Source organism: Ochotona princeps, chromosome 3, assembly GCF_030435755.1.
Source record: "Ochotona princeps isolate mOchPri1 chromosome 3, mOchPri1.hap1, whole genome shotgun sequence".
Classification (NCBI taxonomy): domain Eukaryota; kingdom Metazoa; phylum Chordata; class Mammalia; order Lagomorpha; family Ochotonidae; genus Ochotona; species Ochotona princeps.
The window spans coordinates 79,462,279-79,488,993 of NC_080834.1; the positions used below are offsets into that span (position 1 = coordinate 79,462,279).

At 43.7% G+C, this 26,715-nt stretch overlaps 1 protein-coding gene across 1 annotated transcript in view; it reads right to left on the reverse strand.

Moving 5' to 3' along the window:
• Positions 1 to 19,795, reverse strand: part of CCDC191 (coiled-coil domain containing 191) — a 95,716-nt gene extending 75,921 nt beyond the window's left edge. The window contains exons 1-4 of the mRNA XM_058661908.1: positions 19,370 to 19,795; positions 17,032 to 17,070; positions 5,028 to 5,169; positions 671 to 814 (exon numbers count right to left, since the gene is read on the reverse strand). Coding sequence (XP_058517891.1) covers positions 671 to 814; positions 5,028 to 5,169; positions 17,032 to 17,070; positions 19,370 to 19,459 — 415 coding nt within the window. The 5' untranslated portion in view covers positions 19,460 to 19,795. The remainder of the gene's footprint in view (positions 1 to 670; positions 815 to 5,027; positions 5,170 to 17,031; positions 17,071 to 19,369) is intronic.
• Positions 19,796 to 26,715: the final 6,920 nt, after the last annotated feature.

Genomic DNA, 26,715 nt, shown 5'->3' on the forward strand with positions numbered 1-26,715 from the left:
CAAATGCCTATATAACCAGGCCTGGGTCAGGCTGAAGCCAGAATCCTATAACTCATTCTGGACCTCCCACATCAATGACAGGGACGAAAGTACTTAAGCCTCACTTGTAGCTTCCCTGGCTGTGCATTAGCAGGAATGTTGGAATTGGAAGCAGATCTAGGATCCAACCCAAGTAATATCTTAACCACTATGTCAAATACCACATAAAACACCACAAATTTATACTCAAATAATTTTCACTCAATTAATAACAACTAAAACCAATAACAAAAGGAAGCAAAACACAGAAGTCAAATACTGTATCACTTATCGTTCAAAACAACTAAAAACAAGGGGATGGGTCAAAGAGGAAATCCTTGTGTATATAGAACCATATCATAGAAAAGAATAATGATTTAAAAAATCAAGAGAAAAACGAACAACTAAAAACATTTTTTAGAACCATTCATTAGATGGTGGAGCTTAGAACAGTCAGATACACTCTTTTTTTTTTTTTTTTTTTTTTTAATAGAGGATTTTTTTTTTTTTTTTTTTTAAGATTTATTTTATTTTCATTACAAAGTCAGATATACTGAGAGGAGGAGAGATAGAGAGGAAGTGGAGCTGCCGGGATTAGAACCAGCGGCCATATGGGATCAAGGCGAGGACCTTAGCCACGATACACTCTTACCATCAAACTTGTCATACTTCCAGTGACTTCTGGCTTCTTCCATAGGAGTGACACTGAACACAGTGCTTTCAGCATCACCTTCTCCATCACTGGTTAATTCTTGTTTAAGTTTGGTGTCTAGCCAGTCATTGACTAGCTCCTGAGCTATCAATAAAAGAAAAACATCTTTTAAATATTTCAATTACTTAAGAGACTGTCTTCATTTATTAGTTTCATTGATTCAATAATGAATATCTTTCATGCTTCATATACAGTTCTAGGTTCTGGGAATATAGCTGTGAACAAAATTGGAAAAATAAACCCCCACTATCACGAAGTTTATAATGTAATTGAGAAAGAGAGACCATCATCATCACCATCATCATCACAAATAAGACAGGGCTGGCATTGTGGCCGACAAGTTAAAAGCCATCGTCAGCAATGCCATCAACCCACATGGCTCATGATCCAGCTACTCCAGTTCTGATCCAGCTCCCTGCCAAAGTACCTGGGAAAAACAATGGCACAAGGAGACTTGGAGGAAGTTCCTGGCTCCTGGCTTTGGTCTGGCTCAGCACTGACTGGTCTGGCCATCTGGAGAATGAACCATCAGAATGTTTCTCTCTACCTCTCCCTTTTCTCTCTTAACTCTTTCAAATAAACAAATAAAAAATGCTTCAAAAACAAATAAGGAAAAAAAAAGCAAAGCATGGAAAGGTGAACAAAGTCCAATACAGAAGATGGGGGTTAAGTTTTCAGTGGTCAAAGAAGGGTTCACGGAGAAGGATGTGATGCAGAAAGCCACCTGGATACATAAAGGGACATCCTTCTATGCAGCGGGAAAGTAAATGTGAAAGCCTTCAGGCAGGAATGTTTACCATGTAAGGGAAACAGAAAAAGGCCAATGTTGCTGAAGAGGAGAGAACAGCAGGATGAGTGAAATAGGTAACACATGGATAAGGTTCAGGGTGGCGATCATCAACAGAAGACAATTTAACCCCACAGAGGACAAATGGCAATGTCAGGAGTAATTTTTTTTTTAATTTTTGTTAGCTCAGAAATTTTATTATTTCTTTTTTTAAAATTTTATTATTTTTTCCCATTAATTACAATGTATTATGCAACACAATTTCATAGGTACTGGGATTCTCCCCTTCACCCCAAACCCTCCCCCCCCACCGTGGATTCCTCCATCTTGATGCATAGCCACAGCTCAAGTTCCGCTGGGATTCCCTCATTGCAAGCATATACCATACATAGAGTTCAGCATCCCATTGTCCAAATTCAACGACCTCTTAGGGAGGCCCTCTCAGGTCCGAAGGCAGAGTCAGTAGAGTGTCATCCCGATCAACTAGAAGCGCCAACATATCATCAGCAACAATCCAGGTATGATGAGGCTGGTGCAGAGTCCACTGACTGATATAGACCATCATTGTGTCTCCCCTTGTCCAGTATTTCGCTGCCAACATATAACGGAGGTGGTTGATTGATTTATTCCATCTTCCGTCTTTTCTTGGTTAATGTTCTGATTCCTCCATTATGATTAAGGGAGTTCCCAAAGAAACTTTGAGGTGTTCCCAGACCAGGTTCCTACATGTACTAGTAAGCACAGTGCCCGCCACAATCCATCACCCCGATCAGCTGGTGGTTGCAACTGCTGGGTTGGTTCTATTCTCAGCCCCGACCTCCACTGGAACCAATGAGTACTTCAGCCCATCCTGGTTCTGACCATCACACACTCATCCTTCACTTAAACCAGTGGGAGGTGTGCTAGTTGGGTGCTGCATTCCTAACCGGCACAGGCAGCCTTGCCTTGGCATTTTGTATTGTATATATATATTTTTTTAATTGCAACCAAACCTGGCCAGACCCCTACACAGCTCCAGCGCACAGACTTGCCAGTGGATAACGCGAGCTAACTCAGCCTGGTCCACCCCCAACTTGAGCCAATGTATGCAAGTGGGTTACTTTCCAACGCCTCTTCTGGGTTGTTTACCTCCTTGCTTCCTGCGTTTATTTGTAGGGTCAGTGTCCTGTCAGAGGAACTGTTCCTGGTGTCAGGCTTCACGCATACCAGCAGTTCCTTGGGCCAGCTCCGCTCTTCAACCCATTCTGGTTCCTGCTGTTGGAAGTTTCAGCCCAGCCACGGCTCATTCATACCCACATATAGCTCTTATATGGCTCAGTTGGGGTTGAAACCTAGCCGAGTCCGTCCCACGTCTACCCTGGTCCTCCAGAGCACCAAACTGTGCTGCGGTCTAACCTGGCACGGTGCATCAAGTCCCGATCCATATTTATGCCAAGGGACTACAACTGTGACCCGACCAGAACTCAGCCCCCTTCCAGTTCCTGCGTTCCTTAGTGGTAGACTCCACCCAGCCAAGGCCTCCCCCAAGCTCCCCAACCAGGCCTGTTCCCAGCCAGTATTAAGTATGCCAGTGGTTGCTCTGCATCAGCTCAGCACGCCCCATAGACTGTCATACCTCCTGCATTGTCTCCACCGGCCCTCCTAAACCATCCAGTAGGGTCAGAATTTCCACGGGGATTGGCCCACACAGCCCGACACATTCTAGCCCAGGGTATGGTTCTCGAATGCCAGTCAATGTCATGGTCTTGCCTACTGTGACCCCTCTGCTAATTCATCATCCTGTTAGGCAATGGGGACATCCTGCTGGACAAGCCCGTAATTTTGCCTTTAAATGAACTGGTGATTGGCAATCTGCACTATAAAGTGAGTACAGGATCGTCAGGGGAAGATTTACTGCCATTGAGAATCTATATGATTGATACATGTCCCCAGAGCACTGTGGGTTCAGCCTGGAGCCATTCATGCAGCATATCAAAGAACCCAAATTCCAGAACTCCCTGGAAGACGCCCAGGAGTCGCTCAGCCCATGTACCTGGGTGTGCCGTGCTGGAGATGGGGCGAACCTGAGCCCCCGAGCAGCATGGCTGCCCAGGGGGTTGAGGTGCTCGGATCTCAGCCCCCCCTCCCCCCGCTCCTCCTCCAGCTGCCGTCACGTGGCTCGCTGGGGACATCCAGATCCGCTTCTCAGGACCTTAGGACCCACCCTCCTGGCCCAAAAGAGGGCAGTCAACCAAGAATCCCGGCAAATCTGGAAGATGCCAGGGAGTCGCTCAGCCCATGTACCTGGGTGTGCCATGCTGGAGATGGGGCGAACCCGAGCCCCCGAGCAGCATGGCTGCCTGGGGGGTTGAGGCGCTCGGATCTCCCAGGAGTAATTTTTTAAAGACATCTTCACTTACTTAAGCGATGGAGAGATGGAAAATGTCCATCTACTGGTTACTCTCTAAATGCCTACAATAGGCTTGGACTGGGCCAGGTTGAAAATCAAAGCAAGAATACAAGAATTCCATGTAGGTCTCCTACATGGGTGGTGGGCACTAAGTCAGCTGAGTCATCACCACTACCTCCCAGGGTCTACATTAGCTGGAAGCTGGGGCTTGAAGCTAGAGTTGGGTGCTGTAGCCCTGTACTCGGAGGGAAAAAAATAAACGAATCTTGAACACTCCAATATGTGACATGGGCATCTTAATGAGTGCCTTAACCACAAGGCCAAATGCCCACGCAGATCGCATTTTTGTCTGTCACAACTGGGGAAATGATACTGGTATCTATTATGGAGGGACCAGAGCCACTGTTAAACATCCCATACTCACAAGGATAGACCCTCGCAATAAAAACTCTTTAGCCTCAAAGAAACCAACAACTCACTCCCCCCCTCAAAAAAAGACAAAAAGGCAAAAAACTGTACATGCTGAATAAATGAGAAACCAAACTAAGTGACTGGCGACATAAATGATCCAAATGGGAGTTTGCTTATGGGATAATCTGACTTTCCTCCACCAGAGTGGCCTCGTCCTTTCCATGTTGATAGTTTCTCCTGATCCTTTTAAATCTCTAAGTGGCATCATTCTTTGGAGCATCAGTACCTAAATTAACTGAATTCTAAAAAGCAAGTGCTTTTAGAAGATAGAGATGGCTTTAAGTTTTCTTACTAAGGAATAAAACTGTTCGTAACGAACCAGTGGTTAAATTGTTTGTACAATGCCAGACCAACCTAATGTTTTCCAATCTCTGCAACAGGTTAACACTGTACTACAATTCACTGGTTAACAGGGAGTAAAGCAGCCTCTGGAGGTGGTGGATTTTGTGGTGGATTTTGGCTGGCTTTGCGTGTGTCCTTACTTGTCTACACTGGAGTTAACCCCACAGCAAATGAGCTTCAGGGCAATTGGACAAAATAAAAATTAAGAACAAGAGTAAAAAAGTTTCCATTCTGCATTTTCAAACACACCATGCGTTATATTTTAAAAGCAGTTAACACCACAGTGGGGGGAAAAAGCCTTCTCTCACCTTCCGCATACACTTCATCATGATAATCTATTTGTTCAGTTATTTCCAAATCTGGGATTTGGCCCCAAAGCTTTCTGGGTAAATCTGGATTTCTGGCAGAAAGTGCTTCTGAAACCGCAGATTCTGAAGCCTCCTCCACTTTCTGCAACACAAAAAAATTCCATTAAGATGAAAATGACTTTGTTTAGTTAAAGAATTTAACTCCTATACAAGAATCTGATTTTCTATCAAGATTCTTTCTTCTTCTTCTTTTTTTATTTTTCATTTTTGAAATAATTCTGAGGTTTTAAAAACCCACCCCAAATAATTGTTTGGTATTTTATATATGAGGGTATTTCAAAAGACTAATGGAAAAAAATGAAAATTGTTTTTTATTCAAATTAAATAATGAAAATTTTAAAATTAAATTAAAATTAAAATCTCAGGGCTATCAAAACCACTCAAGCAACACCACTGGAACACTCTTCTCCACCCTGGGTTTCTACAGCATCATCAGAGAACTGTCTCCCATCACAAGGTACTGATGTAATTTTGGGCCCATTGTGGTGGCCTAGCAGCTGAAGTCCTCGCCTTGAATGTGCTGGGATCCCATATGGGCATCGGTTCGTGTCCCAGTGGCCTCGCTTCCCATTCAGCTCCCTGCCTGTGGCCTGGGAAAGCAGTCAAGGATGGCCCAAAGCCTTGGGAACCTGCATCCGTGTGGGAGACACAGAAGAAGCTCCTGACTCCTGGCTTTGGATCGGCGCAGCTCCGGCCTTTGCAGTAACTTGGGGAGTGAAACATCAGATGGAAGATCTTCCTCTCTGTCTCTCCTCCTCTCTGGATATCTGACTTTTCAATAAAAATTTAAAAATCTAAAAACAAAACAAAACAAACAAAAACCAAAACATTCGTGCCCCCTACTTTCTTCCATACCTGACCTTCACCCTCATCAGGGGCCCACATGGGCATGCATCCCTTCAACTATGTAAACACTATTAAAAATAAAATGTAAAAAAATGTTTTGGTAGAAAAAATACTTGAAATTCAGGTATAATTTTTTTTATCATATACATTTCCCATGAATTTTTTGCTCATATTAACCAAATTGCAGTATTTCACCCAATTCTAACATGTTTACAATGTTCGTATTTGGATAAAAGGTTATTTAGGCTTTAGATGACTTTTATTTTGGGCACTCATATTGGTTCCTGAGAGCTGGATACTTTACTTCAAATAAAAATATAATATTTTGTTACTTTCCATGCCACTAAGGACTTGCACATAAATGAACTACAGGCAGAGTAAATACAATTTTCTCCCGGTCCTACCACTGGAAGAAGCATCCCATCAGATATTAGGAAAACTACCGATTCAGTAAACTTGTAATAAACACTAAATGAACTGGAATGTTTTATTTAAAACTAAATGAGTCTAATAAAAAAAACATGACCACATTTCTGGGAATTGGGAAAAAGAACTGGAGATGAGATGTCAGCCTCGGCATTCTAATTTATTTTACAAGAACTCTTTGTCCGCACCCGTGCTTTTCCCTGCACGCTTGCTGTGTTCCCAGGCTTCTAACACAGGTAGTGCGAGCTGTGATCACACTGCATCCCCACCCGCGGGCAGTGTACAACCTGTCACGAAACACACTGCCTGTATTTCCCAAATATGTCCAGAATCCGATCCTTTTCCATCACCGCCTCCCCCTCAGTCCAGAGCACATCTGAACAGCCTCCTGTCACAGCATCTCTTGACAATGAAAGCCATCCCAACTCCACTCAGTTCTTCAATGGTTCTCTATCTGGAATAAAACAGAAGGTCCTGGCCACCGGGCCCCAGGAGACTCAGCCTCCTTATTGCTGCCCTTCCCTTGCTCACTCGTCTTTGCCACACTGGACCATTGTTTGGCCCTCCAAGGATCCCCCACATGTGGTCCATGCTCACAGCCCTTCTGTTTCCTTCCCCCTTTCTGGAATAGTGTCCTATAGAGTCCACTCAAACGTTTCTTTCTCAGTGAGGCCTTTTCCAGTCAATCTATGAAACAGCCACCACCCTCTTCCTGCCCCGCCCCATTCCCCTTTCTCTGCTCCTTCTCGAGAGCACTCATTCCCTTATAATATGAGGAGACTCCAAAAAATTCATGGAAAGTAGAACTAAAAGATGTTTGTTTTGATATGAAAGCTATTTGAATCTAAGTATACCACAATATATTTAGAAAAGGAGATTGGAAACAATTGTTTCACCCACTTTCCTACATTCCTGGACCCTCTCCACCCTAATCAGTGGTCCACATGAGCATGCATTCCTACCTATGTAAGAAATAGTTAACTATGTAAGCATCCCCAAAAATAAATTTATTGTAAAAATAAATGAATAAATAAAAGGTTTATGGAATTATAAAACATCATGCATCAATTTCAAAACATTTTGTCACTGAAATATATTTACCTTTTAATCCTGCTTTTCAATAAAATTTTTCAAGGACCCCAAGTAGAATGTTAGCAGGGATTACTGTCTTCGTCACAAGTGAACCCCAGTACCTACAGCAGTGTTCCCACTTTTATAAATTTTTTTTTTTCAGTTCCTCTAGGATATTTTATTTAGGAAATGGTACAAAAAAAATCTAAGTTTTAGAAAGAAAGCTGGTGTAAGCTTTAGTTAATGGTGAGAAGAGTTGACGGCAGAGTGTGGCAATGGCAAAGTCATTTATAAAAACACAAAATAATTTGTAAATAAAGGAAGTAAAAGACATGATCTGATAGGATTAAGTAGGATTTTCTTCTGTTTCCCTCAAACAATGCAAAATCATTTAAAGTTTTATTTATATTCACTGGTCAATATATGATTAACACAATCTTTTAAGTTATATATATATATATATATATATATATATATATATATTTTTTTTTTATTTTAGGATACAATTCTAGAGGCTCTGGGATTTCTCTTCTTCAAATTCCCTCCCCTGTTCCCATGGGTTTCCCCTATATTTTTACAATAGTATATTCCTTCATAAGCAGTCCATCACTCTATGTAAGTGTTTCCTGACATTGTAGGTATGGACAGTAGCAGAGCATCCTATTATCAATATATATTTAATGGCTTCTTTGGGAGTCTATCTTTGATTTGGAAGTAGAGATACATACTGCATTGTATCTTCACATCTGGATACGACAGTCTCTATCATACAGCAAATACATTCCCTTAAATGAAAAGTCATAAAACAAAATCAGCAACAAAAATAAAGTTTAAAAATTTACAACAACATGAAGTTAAATAACATGCTACTGAATGATCAATACGTCCCTGAAGAAATGAAAAAGAAAATAAAAAACCTTCTTGGAGAAAATGATGCTACTGAACAACCTAGGAGTCAGTAAAGAATTTAATAAGAGTAAAGAAACATTTCGAAGAAATGAAAATTCAAACAAAAATATCAAAACACATGGGTTGCAGCAAAAACAGTATTGAAAGGGCTACTGAGCTTATATTTTACATGAAGCTTGCCTTATGTCAGAGAGAACATATATTTGTCCTTTTGGGTTTGACTTACTTCACTGACCATAATGGTCTCTTGAACTATTTTTTTTCTTGAGGTTTATATATTTCCATTGCACAGGAAGATCTATAGAGAGAAGGAGATACAGAGAAAAAGACCTTCTGTTCATTGGTTCACTCCCCAAGTAGCCACAACAGTCGGAGCTGAGCCGAACCAAAGCCAGAAGCCAGGAGCTTCTTCCAGGTCTCCCACGCAGATGCAGGGTCCCAAGGCTTTGGGCCATCCTGGACTGTTTTCCCAGGCCACATGCAGGAAGCTGGAAGGGAAATGGAGCAGCTGGGACACAAATCAGCACCCAAAAGGGATCCCAGCACATACAAGGCGAGGATTTAGCCACTAGGCTACTGCATTGGGCCCAGTGCTTTACACTTATAACAAGTCAGCCATTTGCTACACAAAGAAAGAAAGAAAGGCAAATGGGAAGGTCTGTTCAATAAATGCTGTTGGGACAACTGGTTGATAGCCTGAAGAAACAAAAAGATAGACCCACATCTCTCACCATACACTAAGATCAAATCCAAATGGATAAAAGATCTAAACCTATATCCAGAAACCTTCAAACTTTTGGAAGAAACTGTCGGAAATACTCTACAAGATCTAGGGGTAGGCCCCGACTTCCTAAAAAGGACACCAAAAGCATTAGCAATCAAAACCAGAATAAACAAATGGGACCTCATCAAACTAAGAAGCTTCTGTACAGCGAAGGAAACAATCAACAAAGTAAAAAAGCAACCCACAGAATGGGAGAAGATCTTCGCGCACGACATAGGTGACAGAGGGCTGATCTCCAGAATATACAAAGGACTACAAAACAACCAAAACGGCAAAACAAACAGGCCACTCAAGAAATGGGCACGGGAAATGGGCAAACACTTCACAAAAGAACAAACCCAAATGGCAAATAAGCATATGAAAAAATGCTCAAGTTCCCTGGCAATAAGGGAAATCCAAATTAAAACATCAATGAGGTACCACCTAACGCCAGTAAGACTGGCCCACATGAATAAAAGCACCAACAACACTTGTTGGCGAGGTTGTGGGGAAAAGGGAACCCTACTCCACTGCTGGTGGGGCTGCAGGCTGGTACAGCCTCTATGGAAATCAGTATGGAGAACATTCAAACAACTCAAAATCAACATACCGTATGATCCAGCAATAGCACTCCTAGGAATATACCCAAAACACCTGTTTTATGAGAAGCCAACATGCACCCCTACGCTCACAGCACCACAATCAGTAATTGCAAAAACATGGAAGCAACCAAAATGCCCATCAGCAGAAGACTGGATAAGAAAGCTATGGTTCATCTACTCCATGGAATACTACTCAGCTATTAAAAAACACAAAATGCAGTTCTTTGTGGCCAAATGGGCCAAACTGGAAACCATAATGCTAAGGGAAATGAGCCAATCCCAAAAGGTCAGATACCACATGTTTGCGTTAAGAGGATATGATGTTATGTAAAACATGTTATTTTATGTATATTATGTTATATGTTGTGTATAAACTAAAACTGAATTGACAATGAGGTGATCACAGAAGATGGTTAAGAAATTGCAATTGTTTTTAACATACTGGTTACTCATTTCTATAACTATTAGTTACACAACGAAGTTAATTGTTGCTGAGGGTACGTTGGAGCCTTTAATTGATCGGGTTGATAATCTGATGGTTCTGCCATCGGACCGGACAGGGTCTCCCCAGGAAGCTGAGGAACTAGATTGGACTATAAGATGTTGGACTCTATGTTTAGTTTATGCTTGCAAAGAGGGAATCTCAACTGTACTTGATCAGTGGATATGCAACAAGGTGGAATATTCCACATGGGGGGAGGGCGGGGGGAGGGGTGGGGTGATTCCCAGTTCCAACGAAACTGTATCACATAATACAATGTAATCAATGAATAAAAAAAAAAAAAAAGAAAGAAAGGCTTATTCAAAAGAAGCCACACTTTGGAGTATTTGTATTGTCATCTGACCCGCTTTGAAAATGACTTTTCCTAGGGCCAGCTCTGTGGCTAAGTGAGTTAAGTCTCCACCTGTGGAGGTTCTGGTTTAAGTCCTAGCTGCTACATTTCCAACCCAACTCATTGCTGATGGCCTGGGAAAGCAGCAAAAAATGGCCCGACTCTCTGAGTCCCTGCAACCACGTAGGAGACCCAGAAGCTTTGGCTCCTGACTTTGGACCGCCCTAATCCTGGCCATTGAGTACATCTTAATGCCTTTCTCTGTATCACTCCTTTCTTTGTAAATCTGACTTTCAAATAAAAACATATCTTTAAAAAGAAAATTATTCCTCCTGCTGACCTTCATGTAAAAACTGAGTGTACTTCTATCCTAATTTGTAATAAACTTCACCATGTAATTTTACTGTACTTTCTATACCAGGATTATGTTAGAGCAGAGGAATAAAGCTGAAAAGTCATGGGTGTTTTGACACATATGTAGAAAACAGAATATACAGGGGAAGATATGAACTCCCCAAAATCCTAGGAATGTATCAGAGTCAAGAAAATAATTCGCTTCTTATGAGGTCACTCAGTAGAGATGTATTTTCCCACATCATTTCTCACTGTCCAAATTGATGTTGGTGGTATACGTCAGTTATTGGATTTACGGCTGGCAGATAGTCCTCCTCTTCAGGTTTTTAAATTTCAATTAAAATGAATTTCAGAAGAGTCATGCGTGCCTGCTTGTACAGACAAACACACACACACACACACACACACACACACACACACAAATAATATATAAATAAGTTAATTCACCTTAGTTTTTTAAACTAACATCCACAAAAACATAAATGACAAAAACAGACATATACTCTTGATTTAGTTTCCAGGATATGAGTGAGAAAAAAAATAACCTTAGCTGAGATTTATAAAGATTTCTTAGGAAAGTAGAAAGATTGGAAGGGCTCTGCGGCGTGGCTTAGCTGCTAAAGTCCTCACCTTGAACGCGCCGGGATCCCATGTGGAGGCTGGTTCTAATCCCGGCAGCTCCACTTCCCATCCAGCTCCCTCCTTGTGGCCTGGGAAAGCAGTTGAGGACGACACAATGCTTTGGGATCCTCCACCCGTGTGAGAGACCTGGAGGAAGTTCCTGGCTCCTGGCTTCGGATTGGCACAGCACCAGTTGTTGCGCTCACTTGGGGAATGAATCATCAGACGGAACATATTCCTCTCTCTCTCCTCCTCTCTGTATATCTGACTTTGTAATAAAAATAAATAAATCTTTATAAAAAAAAAAAAGTTTGGGAAATACAAGCCAGAAGACTGGTCTTGGCAACAGAGAATAGAGTCTTCTTCTGACAAGAACAGAATAATGGTATCATTTGCTTGATTCTAACAAAGCAAGTACCTTGAATTTCACTTAAAAGCAACACTTTATTTCGGGGTGGGCATGATGTGGGGTGCTTCAGATAACAGTAAGAATTAGGAATAATCTCTGGGGGCAGTGTTGTGATGCAGCACCTTGTGCCATCACCTGTAATGCTGGCATCTCACATGGACTGCTCCAGGTGAGATCCTGCTCCCTGCTCATGCACCAGGAATTGCAGAGGAAGATGGTCCAACATATGGGCCTCTGCATCCTCATCAGAGATCCTAATGGAGTTCCTGGTTACCCACTTGGGCCCGCCCCCTCCCAGCTCCAACTGTTGAGATGTTGGGATTGAACCAGTGGACAGAAGATTTCTCTGTCTTTGAAATAAATAAATGTTTAAATTACAAAGAAATAATCTTTGTATTTGTTTTAAAATAGCACATGATCAACATTTTTTTACTCAAAGTAAATATGCAAGAGACAGGTCTGCTACACATTTCATTAAATGCACTGTGTCAGTTTAACAACTTAATTTTTTAAAAGATTTATTTATCTGTATTGGAAAGGTAGATTGATAGAAAGAATGAGACAAAGATCATCTTGTACTGGTTCACCCCACAAATGGCCAGAGTAGAAGTTATGCCAAGCCAGGGTCTTCTTTTGGGTCTCCCATGCAAGTGCAGAATCCCAAAGCTTTGGGTTATCCTACACTGCTTTCCCAGGCCATAAGCAGAGAGGTGGATTGGAAGTGGAACACCTGGAACATGAACCAATATGGATACTGGCACTTGCAGCTGGAGCATTAGCCAACTGAACCATTGCTGCAGCCCCTTAAGAATTTATTGTTTCAGCAAGTCTTGATTGAAGGCTAGCTCTGTTTTTAGCATTGGAAGAGGAATTAAGGGAAAAAACAAAAATTAAATTTCTATATTTTTTTCAAAGACTTATTTACTTTTACTGGAAAAGTAGAGCCACACACAGAGAGAGAAGGAGAGATAGAGAGAGTTCCTCCATCCACTGGCTCACTCCTCAAACAGCTAAAATGGCTGGAGCTGCTTGAAGCAGTTTGAAGCTGGGAGCCTGAAGCTTCCTCTGGATCTCCAACTTAGGTGCAGGGGCCCATGGCCCTGGACCATCCTCCACTGCCTTCCCCAGGACACAAGCAGGGAACTGGACCAAAGGTAGAGCAGCCGAGAGACAAACTAGCTCCCAAAATGCATGCTTGCATTGCAGTGGAGGATTAGCATACCACACCACCAAGCCAGCCCCAAGTTTCTTCTATTAAAAAGTTCACTTTTTTTTCCCCTTAGGATAGACATTTCGCCCAACGGTTAAAACTGCAGCAAAGGCACACTTGTCCACATTAGAGGGTCTGTGTTTGTTCCCCAGCTTTGGCTCTTGACTCTAGCTTCCTGCTAATACAGAAACTGAGAGGCAGCAGGGATGACTCAAGTAACTGGGTCCCTGACATAGACTGAGTTCCCAGTCCTGGCTTCACCTTCAACTCTTGTCCATCTGTTTCTGACTCCCAAATAAAAACTTATGAGAAAAAACAGAACAAAACAAAAAAAACCACCATTTCTGGTTCATATGCCATGTGTACAATAAACCATGCAGGAACATGTTCTATAACAATATGGGGTGGCTTATAAAGAACTGAATACATTTAAAAGTTTACTACTCAGTTATTAAGTTATATATAAGTACATAATTTGTAAAGAAATTGTTTTACTTCTATGTTCTTACAAATGTTCAATATTTGCTCCTGTGTCCTTTAACACACACACAACTATCTCATGATCCACCCCAGACTCTGGGCTCTGCTGCCAGTGACAGCAGAAACGGCTGCTACAATGTAATCCTTTACATCCTCATGAGAGGATATACAAACACCAGTCATAGTGGGAGGGGCCAAGGTGAGTCGACTTAGGGGCTTGGATAGATGGAGCTTCCAGCAGTGTGGCAGGTACCTGAGTCAGGTTGGACTCAACACTTGGGGCCCTAGCCCAAGCTACCACTATCAAATGGTGAGCAAATCCTGGGCCTACCTGACAGCGAGCTCTGGGGTCTTGGGGGGTCTGAAATTACTCCTGAGGGACATCCATGGATAAGACTATTGTACAGGTAGGTAAGGAATGAATCCTGAAGGACTCCCAATGACAGGGCACTGTATTTGTAGACAAGCGAGGGAACTAAAACCTGCTGGTTTGGAGGGGAGAGACTATAAGATCTCTATGGGTCAGACTCATGCACTAGCACACATGGGAGTACTGAGTTGGGCTTGTTAACATGGAACATTGCTGACCACCACACACCAGTCCACACAAAAGTTAGGGCTGGGGACCTGTCTAGCAGGGCTAGATCTCAGTATCTGACAGAATGTCAGAACAGGGGACAGGTCATATTAGGCAGGACCATGACTAACCAATACGCAAGAGAACCAGGTCAGGGGATAAATTCTGTCGGGGATATGTGGGCCAAACCTTGTGGAAATACAAGTCCCACTGGTTAGTTCAAGAGTTGGGGTGGTGATGGGCTGAGCTAGGTGTGACCATGGAACCTACTATCACTCATGGGTACAGGGACCGAGAATAATCTGGGCAGGTCCAGGCTGCAGCACCTGCACGTGAATCCTAAAATAGGGTTTGGGGCGGGCCAGACTGCAACATTCACCAGCTCATACAAGGCCAAGATGGAGGGGCAGGCTATGCTGGGCAAGGGGCTAACACACACTGGCATGCATGAGATCCAGGAATGGGAGTGGACCGAGTGGGGGAGCATGGGAAACTCCCCTAGTGGGTCATAGCTTCCACTGGTGAGCATGTGGCTCAGGCATGGGGGTCATGCAAGCTGGGCAAGTTAGCTCCAACTATTGGCGAAAGTGTAGGTTGGTTTTGGAAGGGGCAGAATGGGCAGGACCAAGAAAATCTTAGTTCACTGGCAAGTGGAGAAACCAGGTTGGAGTACAGGTCATGCTGGGCGAGGCTGTCACACCTACTGGTATGCATGAGCCAAGGATGGGAGCAAACTGAGCAGGGCCAGGATCCAGCAACCACCAGCAAGAGTTGGGACTGTGGGCAGGGCGGGTCAGGCCCAGCTACACCACCCAAAGGCAAAGGCCAAGACACGGTAGGGACTATGCCAAGCTGGGTCAGAGCAACCACTAGGATCAGGCCTGGTTGGGGGAGCTAAGGGCATGCCCTGGCTGGGTTGTGCTTCCCACTGGTAAGTACGAAGAGTTGGGGCTGCTGTCTGATCTGGACAAGGCTGTAGCGTCCCTCAACACAAGTGTGGGCTGGGTCTGGGGTGTACCAGACTGGGCTAGATTCCTATACCCAATGGTGCTTGTGAGAACCAGGGTGGGTGTAAGATGGGTTAGGCCAGGTCCCTGCCCCTGCTGAGCCATGTGTGAGTTGTGTGTTGGTGTGAACTAGACTTGGCTGGGCTATAACACCCAATAGTAAAAACTCGAATGGTTGAAGGCCAATCAGGAGAGGCCACTGTTCCTGCTAGGACAGGAGGTAGATTAAGTAGTGCTGGCCCACAGACCCACCAAAAGGCACAAAATCTTGCATTGGGAGAGATTCTGATGGAGGAGCATGGGGAACTCCTCTGTCAGGACACAGTCCCCGCAGGTGAGCACAAAAACTATGGTAGGGAGCAGCCAAGTTCAGGCCAAGGCATGGTACTCGCGGGCATAAATTTGGTGCAGGTTGGGGGGTGAACCAGTCTGGGCCAGTTCACATCACCCACTGGTGAATATGAGTACCAGAATGGAGTGTGAGTGTTGTGCCCATATTTTGAGATCCCCAGAAATCACCAGGAGTCTGAAGTCCATCCAAGTGTACAAGGATGGTTTATTCCAGCCCAGCACATCTGAGCCCAGGTTCCTGGTTGAGAGCAAGCAGCTGGCTGACCAACCGGCCAGCCAGCCAGCCAGCCAGGACCAACATCCCTTACCAGAGTGTGGCCCTGAACAGCACATTCATAGGGTTTCTATAGGGGCAATTCACAATAGCTTGAAAAGGGACAATTCACAACAGCTTGCAAGATGAGGGGAAATACCACACATTCCCTGCCTATCTCAGCTGGACAGCCCATGCCTCCAGCAACTAAAGTATGCACCCAATTAATTACTTGGAGCTATCTGTGAGATAATCAGACTCTGATGGGCCTTGATTCATAAGAATTGGGGTCTGTCAGTGCCAAAGGTCGCATAGGCGGTTTGGCCTGCAAGCTCACACAGTTTCTTAGCAGCAATGAGCTATGAGCAAATGGTTGGGATTTTGATACAGAGGTTCTTGAAGGGTTGGGCCAAGTTGGGTCATAATACACGTCAGTTCACATGAGGACCAGGAGTAGGTGGGGGCTAGGCTGTAGCCTCCACCAGCATGAGCTGAACTGGGAGTGGGCCAGGCCTGGCCAGGATACAGTACCCACTGGCAAATGCCGAAGTGAGGCAGAGGACGACCCCAGTCCTTGGGTCCCTGCACCCACATGGGAATCCCATTAGAAGCTCCTGGCTCCTGGCTTTGGCTATGCTCAACTCTAGCCACTGTGGTTATCTGGAAAGTAAACCTGCAGAAGAAGTTCTCTCTCTCTCTCATTCTCTCCTTCTCACTCTGTAAATCTGCCTTTCAAATACAGAAATCTTTTAAAATGCACGTGCACATACCCCTCTTAAAGAATGCTCACTTCATTTATGGACCACTCTAATAATTAGAAAACTCTTTCTTTTGATATTTATATAGCCTGTTAGTTCTATTTGTCAATGTAATTACACTACAGACCTTCCAACAGTAGAAGTAGGGCACTACAATGTTTTCCAAGGCTTGTCCCTCCCTGTTGTTTATCTCTACCACATTTGTCCATGTCATACTCAGGACATTTGAAAAGGCATGTCTACACACTACTTTTGTTACATTCATGCTGAACTGTTTCCAGCAGAAGCAATAAAATCATGGAAAAATGGAAATAAAGTTATAGTACATAGTAATACATACATACAGAGTAATACATATACAGTAATACAGGAATAAAATAACCAAGTGCAAGCAAAATAGAGACCCTTACATTTCTTTTCAATCTGATTATGCCTCTTAATTTCCTTTTTATCCTCATGTTGAAATACCCTTACCTTAATCCAGTGCTTCACGTCATCAGGGCAAAAAGCAGGCTGCAGACAACATACGCAGTATATTAACATACTCAGTATTAACATACAGTAATATCTTTATCAACTTTAACGTTGAAGGTATCCTTTATTTAACATTTAACAATAAAGTGCCCTTAACACTGAAGGTGTCCTTTATTCTTCCTCCAAAGCATTTCATTAGAAAGCTGAGCACTAATAAGCAATAAAAAGCACACAGAATAACAGTATGAATAACCAGGAAGTCTTCTCTGGGACACTGCCTGTTTTTATTTCTTGTTTAGGGCCATCTTGAAGTTCAGATTGAACTGGGCTAAGGTAGGGGCCAGGAATTACAATTTTTGTTGAAAAAAGATTTATTGATGTATTTGAATGACAGAGTTAAAGAGACTTCTATCTTCTGATTCACTCACCAAATGGTCACAAAGGCCAGGAGTGGGCCAAGAGGAAACCAGGTCTTCCCACATGGGTGTCAGGGCCCAAAGGACTTGAGCCATCTTCCTCTGCTTTACCCTAGCCATTATTAGCAGGGAGTTGGATCAGAAAGGGAGCAGCTGGGACATGAATCAGCATCCACAGAGCGAATGCTGGCATACCAGCCTTACAGGAGGCAACTTCACTCACTGCCTACAGTGCTGGCCATGGCATAGTGACTCTATAAAAGCTACCCAGGGTTAAGGGCCAAGATAACTTCGTAGGAATACTAGGCATAACATTTCTCATAAAAATCCACACAGTACTGTTTAACTCTGAATTATCCAAGAACGTTGTGCTGGGAAAAGGGTGTGCCCCTCAGCTCTTTTTAGGACAGCACTGCAGCAAAATCAGAGACACGGTTTGGTACAGGAAGTACCAGGGATTGGAGTAAGAATTACTCAATCCAACTTCTGCTGTTTTCAAAGCAGAAAGTGATGAATGGTTAATATTCACCCAGATCAGTCAGACGTGATTAGAAATCAGACCATTAGGCTGCACTCTCAGGAACTCCTGTTTCCTGAAATAGTTACTAAACAAACAGAGGCAGTTGATTTGCTAAAAATTCAAGACATCTAAATTAGCACATGGGCAAGAGAGCTGGGAAAGGTATGTTCTCATTTACCTAATACTTCAACTTTAAAACATCTTCCAGAGAGTGAATTCATGTAGCTGTGCTGCTGAATAATTTTTCAAGTTCTCAGGTTTTTACCTTTTTATACTGTAGGCAACAACAGGGTAACAAGCACCAGCAGTCAAACATCCTTCCCTCTTTCCACGCATCTAGAGAATATTCTTTCAGCAATGCCTAACTAAAGGGTTACAACAGCTGGTGAAACTGCTCTGTAGCTTAAAGCTCAGAAGCCTCTCTGCATTTTCACATCCTCATTTACATTTACAGCATTTCTTTTGGGGACTGCTAACAGGGCAGTCTGTGGAAAGCACACACTGTGTGGCTGTGACTTTGCACATGTTACGGACAGATGTTGAAACGTAAGATGTGAAATGGGGTTATCACAGGGTTTTTCTGTTTTTGGTCTTTAGGTAGCACAGCACATTCAGCCTCCTTTGGCAAGCCAGTATTTAGTGTCAGAGAGCCAGGAATTGATTCCTGGCCTCACCCCACCTCCCTCATCTGTCACCTCCCATCCAGGGACCTGTTATTGTGCACCCTGGGAGGTAGCACTCAGGTCCTCGTGGCAGCCCAGCCAGGGCTCCATGCCTCTGGTTAGGACCTGGCTCAGTCCTTCTGTTATTGGCATTTGGGGAGTGAAGCAGAGGGAAAAATCCTCATTTTCTACTTCGTAGTTTCCTTTCAAAGAAATCAAAATAGAATAAATACGTTAAAAAAAGGGGGGTAACACGTGAAAAGGATCTATCCCTTGAATATCAGTTGAATCTGCTACTCAAGTATTCCTATATTCAATATCCATTTGTAATCCCGAGTTCACTTTACATATTTAATGAGAAACTGGAAGTGGAGGGGGCAATGGCAGAGCATTTAAAGGGAAGATCTTGCCAACAAACATATGCTTAAGCGTCCTGAAATTAGAGGGACAGGGTTTGAGATTCCTCCCACCCTGCGGGCCACGGGCAAGCTCTCCAGCTTGAGAACAGTGTTCAATAGCAACAAGTTTCTCCACGGCTGTCCACCAAAGCCTTAAAAAAAAAGCCATACCCCAAAACTTTCAGGACATTTCACTAAAGGCAGCTGGACGGGTCTCCTAAGGATGTCCCTCCGAGGAAGATGTAAGAACTGCGGGAGGGGCTGCGACTGTCTTGGGACAGGGAATCTCCTTGAACCACTCCCCGCCCCATAATCCCAAATTTGGCTTCTTCCTGGAATCACCTTGGGACTTGGCCTCTTCGTGAACCGTTTCCAGCGACTCAGTTCCTGCCTCTTCTTTGAGGAGGGCCTCTCCTGGGGCGCCAGCAACATTTTCCTGGTTCAGGCTCCGTTTCCCACCAAAGCTGTAACAACAACTACTCCGCCCAGGCTGCTTCCGAGTCGCACTGGGAGTTGTAGTTCTTCCAACCAGCAACGACAGCTAGCGTCAGGCACCACCGAACCACAACTCCCAGGAAGGCTTTGCGCAAGCGAAGCCCAGTTACCACGGCAACTGCAGCGGTCCCTGGGCTTAATTTTATTGTCGCCTTTGCTTAGTTATGGCCCCTGGTGATGACGCAGTTCCCCTTGATTGGTTCTAAGGCAGAGGCGGTGGTTTAGGGGGTCGAGAATTCTGCTACCCGGACACGTGTGGTGAACCGCGGGCGTTTGAGGGTTCTTAAGGCCAGAAGAGTTAGGAATTTACAGGTAAGTGCCCCATTTCCCTTGCTGGTGTAGGAGCGGCTGGACGTGAGTGAGTTGCGTTGTGCCCAAGTGCTTCCTGGTTGTGCTGCGGCAGCTTACTGTGTCCCCGCCATATCTGTGTCTTTGCTGAGTGATCTGGTGGGTCATGCTTGCTGAGAACCCCGATTCTCCAAATGACTTCAGCGTTGCTGACATCTCTGAAAAAGGGGCGTCTTTTTGGCCGGCTACTAGTCAAGTGGCAAGTTCCCAGCCGGAAGTGGACACTCAGCTGCCCAGGGTTCTAAACTGGTTGGGGGGTTCACTCCCCTAATAGCTGCAATGGCTAGCCAGAGCTGAGGCACTCCGAAGCCAGAAGCCTGGAGCTTCTGTGTCTCCCACATAAGTGCAGGAGCCCAAGCAATTGGGCCATCTTCTTCTGATTTCCCAGGAGCATCAGCAGGAAACTGTACTGGAAGTGCAACAGCCAGGACTTGAACTGGCATCAAGATGGGTGCCAGCACCACAGGCAGAAGTTCATTGCATTTGGCACACAGTGCCACAGTACTGGCCTCAATTTTTCTTTTCCTAAAGTATTGACTCTTGATGCTAGTTGTGCTTGAGGAAGCATAGTAATTTGCAAACCTTGATGAGACAGTTTTATTTCTTTTCACTTAGGTTGCTTATTTGAAAGACAGACAGAAACAAAGTGAGGACAAAGAGACAGATCTTCCATCCACTGATTAACACGCACTGATTCACAAATAGCTGCAACAACCAGGTCTGGGTGAAACTGAGACAAGGTGACAGAAAGTCCATCTGTGTCCCATGTAGGAGTAGGAGCCCAAGTACATGGGCCATTCTCTGCATTAGCAGGGAGCTGGGGAGAAAACAGCAACCAGGAGTTGAACTCACCTGGGATGCCAGAACCACACGCAACAGCTTAACTGGTTTTGCCACAATGCTCTCTTCTGTATCCTCCATCCTTCTCCAGTGGGTTGGGAAATTATGTATTGTGTTATTAATCTTTTGATGGGGCCCGACGGCGTGGCCTAGCGGCTAAAGTCCTCGCCTTGAACGCCCCAGGATCCCATATGGGTGCCGGTTCTAATCCCAGCAGCTCCACTTCCCATCCAGCTCCCTGCTTGTGGCCTGGGAAAGCAGTTGAGGACGACCCAAAGCTTTGGGACCCTGCACCCGCGTGGGAGACCCGGAAGAGGTTCCTGGTTCCCGGCATCGGATCAGCGGGTACCGGCCCATTGTGGCTCACTTGGGGAGTGAAACATCGGATGGAAGATCTTCCTCTCTGTCTCTCCTCCTCACTGTATATCCGGCTTTCCAATAATAATAAAAAAATCTTTTGATGGTTCTTTCTAGCATTTTAACTATACATACTTAACGAAGTATAATGTTGCTCCATACTTTCTTCGAATAGCACTTTTGGAATACTATGCCATGGTTTCCTTCTCATCTGCTTGTTACTCTTCTGTACAATTTTAGTTTTTATCATTCCCGTGACATTTCCAAGTCAGTGCACCACGTTGTCTAGAAGTTTTTCCGACTGCTTTTGTGGCAGGTATGTTCGTTGTTTCTGTAGAGGTGAGGGGATGTGTGCGATATAGACTTTTGCCTTCCTGAAGAATGTGGCCACTTGGGCTTGAGTTTTTTCCCTGAGCACGTTCTAGACATCTTTCCATGCTGTTAGGCAGCAAACCCATAGAAGAAATGTTGAAAAATCACTATCCCCTATTAGGTGAGAGGTGGAGAATGCTCAGGAAATTTTTATTACTCACAGAGGTGCCAAGGCCACTGAAGACCTGTCATTATCCCGACACGCCAGTAGCTTTCCCTTAAGACTTTTCCACTGGCCCTTTTTGTAGTTGGGAACTGTAAACTTTTGAATAATTAGGAAAAGCACAGCAGAAATGGTAGAAACTTTCCTCAGAACAAGCAAAGCGGCAGTGGGTGGTGATCAAGGTGAATGAAAACAAGGTAATATTTTGGATATTCTCTCTTATGAACTTTGCTTGGATTAGTAGATTATATCACTTCCAAAGCATGTTTTTAAAAGCACGCACAAATATCGATGTATTTTTGTATGTATATTTTATTATCTTATAGTAAAAAGCCTTGTATTGCATTTGAACACCTAGAAAATAACGTAATTATAAAAATGTACTATAGGGACTGGCTTAGTGGCGTATTAGTCTAATCCTCCACCTACAACGCTAACATCCCTTATAGGTGCTTGCTGTAGTCCCAGCTGCTCTGTTTTTTATTTTATTTTATTTTTCATGATAGAGTTCCACAGACACTGCTCTACTTCAGATCCAGCTCCCTGCTACTGGCCTGGAAAAGCAGAGGAGGATGACTCAAGCCCTTGGGCCCCTGTGCAAACGTGGGAAACCCAGAAGCTGCTCCTGGCTGCCAGCTTCTGATCATCCCAGCTCTGGCTGTGACAACCATTTGGGGAATGAATCAGCCGATGGATGATCTCTTGTGTTTCTAATTCTTTCTAGTAAAATAATAAGTATTTAAAAAATATTACTATAAAAAATAAATGAGGAAATTGGGAGCTTGAATCCTCTAACTTTGAGCAGATCTCCATTTTATTGTTTTAAATGCTGATTTTCAGGTGAAGTACATTCTCTGGTGCTTTTCTCAAAAAAATTTTTTTTAACAACTTTAATTCTTTTTGAAAAGTGGTTTGAGAGAGAATCTTCCATCTCTTGGTTCACTCTCCAGTAGCTGCAGCAGCCAGGGCAAACCAGGCTGAAGCCAGTAGCCCAGTGGTTCTTCCACACACTTGTACCAGCCTCCATTACTTTCCCAGGCACATTAGCAGGGAACTGGAACAGCCAGGACTTGAACCAGCGCCCGTGTGGGATGTGGACACTGCAGGCTTAATGCGGTACGACACAGCACTGGTCCCCTTCAGATTTCTTAGCATTTGCATGCATCCTCACCAAAGAGAATCATGGACAACAGCGATTTATTTATTAAGTGTTCTTTTTCGTTAACTTAGACATCAGCTTCTGCTTGTTTATTTTTACCATCATTGACATCTCAAATCATCTGATTGCAGTAATGACTTATAAGCGGTCCCATAGTAAATGTGAGTATGTAGCATCAAGGCCTCATAGTGCGGAGGGGGTCAAGGGAATATTTCTTTCCATCGAACTTAGTTGTTTCAATATGCTAAGCTCAGAATTTTAAAGTTCATCTTGAAGTTATGGACATTAAACTTTTGAGATTAAGGCATGAGTTCCCAGGAGAGCCGCATTTCTACATCTAAGGACTTGGGAGATGCTGTCCTTGGAGCTGCCAAGGACCTATGACAGACCTTGGATTAACAGCAAAGAAAACTGTTCAGGAGAAAGCGAGAAAGGGAGTTGTGAGACATACCGACACAGTTGAAAAGATGACCAATCACACTTGCGGCTCTTTGTTAAAGATGGGGAATCTTAGAACATACCATGTTCATTCACATAGTTTCTGTCTCCTGAGAGGGAGGTGGATTTTGGAAGACAGGAATCTGAACTTGCAGATCTAGCTGCCTCTGTATTCTTTTTTGTTTTTTAAAGATTAATTTCTTTTTAGTGGAAAGTCAGATAAACAGAGAGGAAGATTATCCATCCACTGATTCACTCCCCAAGTGGCTGCAATGGCCAGAGTCGAGCTGGTCCAAAGTCGAGAGCCTGGAACCTCTTCTAGGTCTCCCACGTGGGTGCTGGGTCCCAAGGCCCTGGCCCTTCCTCAACTGCTTGCCCAGGCCAAAAGTGGGGCAGCTGGGATATGAATTGACACCCATACGGGATCCCAGCGTGCGCAAGGGGGGACTTTAGCTGCTAGGCTACTGCGCCAGGCCCTCTGTATTTTTGTAATGTCCTTATGTCCAATGTTGGAGATTCTGAGTCTGATTTTATCAAGAAGAAGAGTGGGTTTCCTTTCTGAGGTCATACATATAAATATTGTTCCTTATGCTTCCTATTCTAAGTGTGTGTTAAGCCAACATTATGTTTGGCATCCTGGTGGCATTCTGTAGTGGAAGAATGCATCATTTGGTCTGTTTGCCCTTTGTTTTATTCTCAGAGCAATAATTGTGCTCTGATTTTCTTGTTCACTCTCTGTTGGTTTGTTTGAGCCTGCCACTGAGCAATAGATCTGTGCTGGGTGTATAAATAAGATCAAGCTCAGAGCTTGCCTGACAGAAGGCCACAACACCAGGCAGTGGCCAGCCCACCAAGTAGAAGGAGCCTGTGAGGCCCGTGTGGAAACAGCAGGCAGCCATTCTCAGAATGCCATTGGTTGGCACAGGCAGAAAGCTGTGAGAATTACTTTTAGGACTCCTCTGTGTGCTCGAGAGGTGGGGGGAAACAGCGTTTCACCCGTGACGTCAGCAGAATGTTGTGAAAGCATGTCAGAGTGCATCGGGTAGCATCTTAGAGTTACTTTCACTTGAAAGGCCTGTTGGAAAGCGAGCTTATTGGAAAAGGCTATTGGAATGAGGCCCAGCCCAAAATTAGTCTTGTTGAGCCTCAGATTTGCTATTGTTTCTCAGGAGGAGTTGTTTCAAAGTTGGGGGTCTTTAGTTGTAATGAAACGTTAATAACTTTCTAGCATTTTTTAAAAAGATTTGTTTTTATTGCAAAGTCAGATATACAGAGAGGAGGAGAGACAGAGAGGAAGATCTTCTGTCCAATGATTCATTCCCCAAGTGACCGCAATGGTCAGTGCTGTGCCGATCCCAAGCCAGGAGCCAGGAACCAGGAACTTCCTTCAGGTCTCCCACGTGGGTGCAGTGTCCCAAGGCTTTGGGCTGTCCTTGACTGCTTTCCCAGGCCACAAGCAGGGAGCTGGATGGGAAGTGGAGCAACCAGGATTAGGTGTGCCATATGGGATCCTGGGGCGCTTTCAAGGCAAGGACTTTAGCTGCTAGGCCACCGTGCTGGGCCCCTGGCATTTAAAACAAAAGGTTTATGTATTTTTATTGTAAAGGCAGATTTACAGAGAGAAAGCAGTAGAGACAGAGAGAAACATCTTCCATCTACTGACTCACTCCCCAAGTGGCTGCTATGGCCAGAGCTGAGCTGATCTGAAGACAATAGCCAGGAGCTTCTTCTGGGTCTCCCACGCCAGGGCGGGGTCCCAAGGCTTTGCGCTGTCCTCAATTGCTTTCCCAGGCCACAAGCTGGGAGCTGGAAGGGAAGTGGAGCATCCAGGTCATGAACTAGCACCCATATGGGATCCTTGTGCGTGCAAGGCGAGGACTGTAGCCACTAGGCTATTGTTCCAGGTCCTCTTTCTAGACTTTGTCTCCTTCAACTTCTAATGACAATTTATATACTACTTGGAATATTAAGCACAGATTTAGTGAAGCGCTGTGACTTATTTTTATCTGTACATGAATTAGCATACGAAAGCAGGTTATCATGCTCATCATAAACTTTGATTATTGGTATGTCATTTATTAGTAAACTAGAGAAATAGTGTTTCCATTTCCTTGTTTAGGAGATGGGCCCGGTGCGGTAGCCTAGCGGCCAAAGTCCTCACCTTGAATGTGCCATGATCCCACATGGGTGCCGGTTCTAATGCCAGCAGCCCCGTTTCCCACCCAGCTCCCTGCTTGTCGCCTGGGAAAGCAGTCGATGATGGTCTAAAGCCTGGAACCCTGCACCTACGTGAGAGACCTGGAAGAAGCTCCTGGCTCCTGACTTGAGATCCGCTCAGTTCCAGCCGTTGCAGTCACTTGGACAGAAGATCTTCCTCTCTGTCTCTCCTCCTGTCTGTATATCTGACTTTGTAATAAAAATAAATAAATTTTTAAAAAAAGGAAACAAGGAGATGAAGATATAGCAAAAACTGGCAGCATTCTAGAATCCTAAACATTTTTCTAATGCACTAGTTTAACCTATAAAGCCCTCCTCAACTCTTATGTGAGTTTAGTTAAAATATAGATATATATATATATGTATATATATATGTATATATATATATACGACATGTATTTACATGTAAGAGCTTTACAAACCTAAGCAGCTCAGAAGGGAGGATTTCTGGTGTAAAGGAAGAACCAGTGTGCTTTTGTCTTTAACTTTTTCTGGAATCTCTGTGGACATTGCCGTGTTTTCCAGTCTATAGATAAATAGATAAAAATTACACTCTTCGTTAAAACATTTTTTCCTTTTTGTCTGAATTGGTATGGAATCCAGTAGTAGTTGCTTTTAAGTGACCAGGCTTTCCTCAGACACACTAGTTTTTATAATTTGTGTTTAACATGAAGTCTTTTGTTGGGCAGTGCGGAAATAAATTATTATATCTGACATTCTAGTGACTGTGATGGCTGCCTTGCTTAAGTATGACAATGTTCGTCTCCTAAAAACATACCGTTTGCATTGCCTAGTGTCTGTGGTAGTAGTTAATGCTTATGTATCTGACAGCATCCTGAACAATGGTTGATTTTCATAGTAGAGTAAAATGCTTAAGAGGATAAGATCTAAGGTTGGGCACTCTCAACCTTAGATGTATAGCCTTAATAATTCAGTAATAAAATGGGAGCTGAGCCAAGTGGTAGTAGGAATTCCTAAAAGTGTGATACTTCATTTGTAGATATACTGAAGAATCTGTCATATTACGCTCGTTTTACGAAAGGTGTGCCATATGTGCTTATCAAGTTCTGTCATACATTTGAAAAGGCAGCTTGGGATTTGATAACATCTTCTGGTTTTATTCCCCTGTTGTATCTATGGAAGTTATAAGTTACATTTATTTTTAATGAATATTTGTATTTCACAGTTACAAAATCAGTGACATTTTGCTGATGAATCGTATGAATGCTCCATAGTTTTTTATCTCTTAGAGTACCATATAAGACCAAACTGGAAGACAGGTCTGTCTGAGTGATAATC